The 2,901-nt window shown below is 42.6% G+C and overlaps 1 protein-coding gene across 1 annotated transcript in view; it reads right to left on the bottom strand.

The window, feature by feature from the left end:
* Positions 1-2,901, bottom strand: part of atad5b (ATPase family AAA domain containing 5b) — a 7,818-nt gene that overhangs the window by 2,008 nt on the left and 2,909 nt on the right. The window contains exons 7-12 of the mRNA XM_010774110.1: positions 2,448-2,722; positions 2,248-2,341; positions 2,088-2,152; positions 1,385-1,568; positions 1,087-1,211; positions 205-998 (exon numbers count right to left, since the gene is read on the bottom strand). Of these exons, the coding sequence (XP_010772412.1) occupies positions 205-998; positions 1,087-1,211; positions 1,385-1,568; positions 2,088-2,152; positions 2,248-2,341; positions 2,448-2,722 (1,537 nt within the window). The remainder of the gene's footprint in view (positions 1-204; positions 999-1,086; positions 1,212-1,384; positions 1,569-2,087; positions 2,153-2,247; positions 2,342-2,447; positions 2,723-2,901) is intronic.

Here is a 2,901-nt window from a genome sequence, read left to right as displayed (position 1 = left end):
GAATACACATACTATACAGAGATGCTGTTTGAGAAACCAATGTGAGTTTGGAACATTGAACAATGTGAATCTATTCTAGTAGACCTCAACAATGGAATTATGATCAGTGGAAATGGCCATGACATGGGACCTTTAAAAAAACACTGATATGCTTGGTAGTAAAAATAATAATAATTCAGAAGTTAGGATGGAGAGTAGACTCACCTTGCTGCACACGGAGGTTGCAAACTAAAGCTGAGGCTCTGGTGTTTGGAAGAGGCAGGTAATGTCAGTCTCTCCACCAGCCTCCGCCAACCTGCGCCTCCCACTTCCTGTTTATATTTTTGGGCTTCAGTCCACGCCTCAGACACTCGATAGCAGCACCTGTGAAACCCCAAGCCCTCAGCAGCAGCCTGGACGTCCAGCAGCCCCTCCTGGCTCAAAGTCCAGCACACATCATCGTCTGCACTCATCTCATCCGTCATCCCATCTTTTATCTCAGCCCCCGTCCAGACAAAGGTCTCAGGTCGGCCTGAAACGAGTGGCGCTGCTGCAGCTGGCATTGTTGAGTCAAGGTACGACATGAGGTCAAAGAAGTCTGTCAAAGCGTCCAGGCAGTCGGTTTCAACTCTGGCTGCTTTTTCTTCAGTCTTATCTCTTTTAGTAGCAGCTGCTGAAGGAGCCCTTTTTAATGATAATGGAGTTCTTTGTGTCAAACTGGAAGATGATGTGACGTCAATCATTGCTGTGATACATTTGTTTCTGCTAAGCCTGGAGATGTTCTTAACAGGTTTGCTGTTGGTGGCTGATGCCTTAACACTGACATATCCATCGAGCAGCTTGATGTGAAGATCGATGTCAGGAGGGTCCGGCTCGTTCTGCAGCGCAGCACGAGACCCCGGGGCCCCGGCGGGTAGGAGAAGCTCCAGGTTTGAATACAGAAGAGGAACACCCCCTCTCCAGCTCTCTGCCAGGAGCCTCAGGAGCTGCTCCGTGTCATTTTCAGACCAAACATTAGACTAAAAAGATCAACAGATAATGTCAGTTTTTGCCCTGATAAAAAGTGAATGGAGTGATTACACACGATCTTAACATATCAATACTTGCCTGTAAAAGGTTTACCAGTTGGTTTTGGGTCACAGTGTGGAGACCCAGCATGCTAGCAGCGCAGCATGGGTCGGATTTAGGAAGCTGGAGGTCTACATCTTGTCCTATTTTACGAACACTCAAATCTAGATAAGAGAATATAACATAAGTTGGAGCTTTATATATCCTGAGATTGCAGAATAGGGATCACAATACAAAGTAGAACAATCTGCAAATCCTGCAAATTTGAATTGATGTTATTGGTAACACAACTCTTGTCTATTAGGGGAGTGATTGTGATTTATTTAGAGTAACTCACGCTGTACATGAGTAAGCTCCTCACAAGATGTCTGTCCTCCTCCACTCTGAAGCCAGAGCTGCAGCTGCAGCAGACAGCGCCTGACGTCTCCTCTGCACAGACTGACCAGCCTCTTGACAGCGTCCAGCTCCAGCTGCACGCTCTCAACCAAAGCCACCAGCTGCAGGTAGCTGCAGACATTCACCTTGTAATGCATGAAGTTTTTGACAAACTGTTATTCATGCTAATATTTGCCATCATGATTCTGCATGTGTGGGAAGCCTTTTTATGTCACTGTAGTACCGTCTAATCCAACATTTTACGATCTGAATATCCGGATGTAGCAATAAGCTTGACTCCAACAAAAGTAGTTCTCAGGTAAATTTGATTGACTGTTTACTTAAAGAAAAAGGTATTAGTACAAACACATCTTTTCAAAGGTCAAAAAACTATTTTGCTCCGTGATTCTTTTTCCTAATTAGCAGCAGCTGCGGTCGGCTATGACGTAAATTGTATTACAGCTGATTTAAATAAATGATATAATAATACTAATAACACAGAAACACAATGTTCAAATATATATATATATATAATATATCAAATTATAAATTTTAACATATGGCTCCTACAGTTACAAACATACACTGGGTGAGCTACTTCAGGAAACATCTGAGTATGCCACACTGAAGTTGTCCAATATTGTAGAAATTAAAGTCTGACTTACCACTGATGGGGGTTTGAAAATGATTTCCTCCAAGCTGCAGTTAAATCTCTCCCTGAATAAGGGATCTAAAGAAGACATTTATTTGATTTAGTCATACTTATTTATTTTCCATCACAACTTGTTCTGAAAGCTTTTCTAAAATGACAGTGTATGCGTTTACCATTGGTGGTCAGAACGACCGGTCTTTTAGTGGTCGTCATGAACGTTTTGATGGCCGAATAGAAACCCACATCATCATGAAATATGACATCAACCTGCGGTGGCAGACAGATGCAAAAAGGATCAGACCAGCCTAAACATGTGCAGACTCAAATCCAGATAATGATATGTGTTACAGTGTGGGTTTGCCAGATGGTTTACCTCTTCAAACAGAATGAGCGACGTGGCAGTCTTTTTGTTCTGCGGCACCGTTTGATCAGAGCCTGGTGATGGGTTTACGGATTTCCTGCCGTCTGGTTCATATGATGGCAATAAATCCCCAAAGTGTAAGCGATCTGGTTTGGCCTTCATTTTAAAGTAGTTGGTCAAAGTGACGTTTGCTTGATTTGCTTTTCCTTTGCGACTTGGGTGACCTAAGTTCTGAGCTGCTTTCCTTTTAGAGGTACAGGTGATGTTTTTGGCACGCACTGTTTTTCCTGTGAAAGAAAACACATTAAAGCCTATCAAATATGGAGCATCCAATTCTGTCTTCATGTATCCATTTAAACACTATTTAAAAAGGTCCCCTATTATACTGTTTTTCACCAATATATTATAGGTCTCTAGATATATACAGCAAATGCTCTAGGAGGAGGTTCAGGTGATAAGGTGGGGG

The sequence above is a fragment of the Notothenia coriiceps genome, unplaced genomic scaffold (assembly GCF_000735185.1).
Source record: "Notothenia coriiceps isolate Sejong01 unplaced genomic scaffold, NC01 NC01_scaffold00013590, whole genome shotgun sequence".
NCBI classification, from domain to species: domain Eukaryota; kingdom Metazoa; phylum Chordata; class Actinopteri; order Perciformes; family Nototheniidae; genus Notothenia; species Notothenia coriiceps.
The sequence above is the reverse complement of the archived record's forward strand: the minus strand, read 5'-3'. Positions and strand labels throughout refer to the sequence as shown.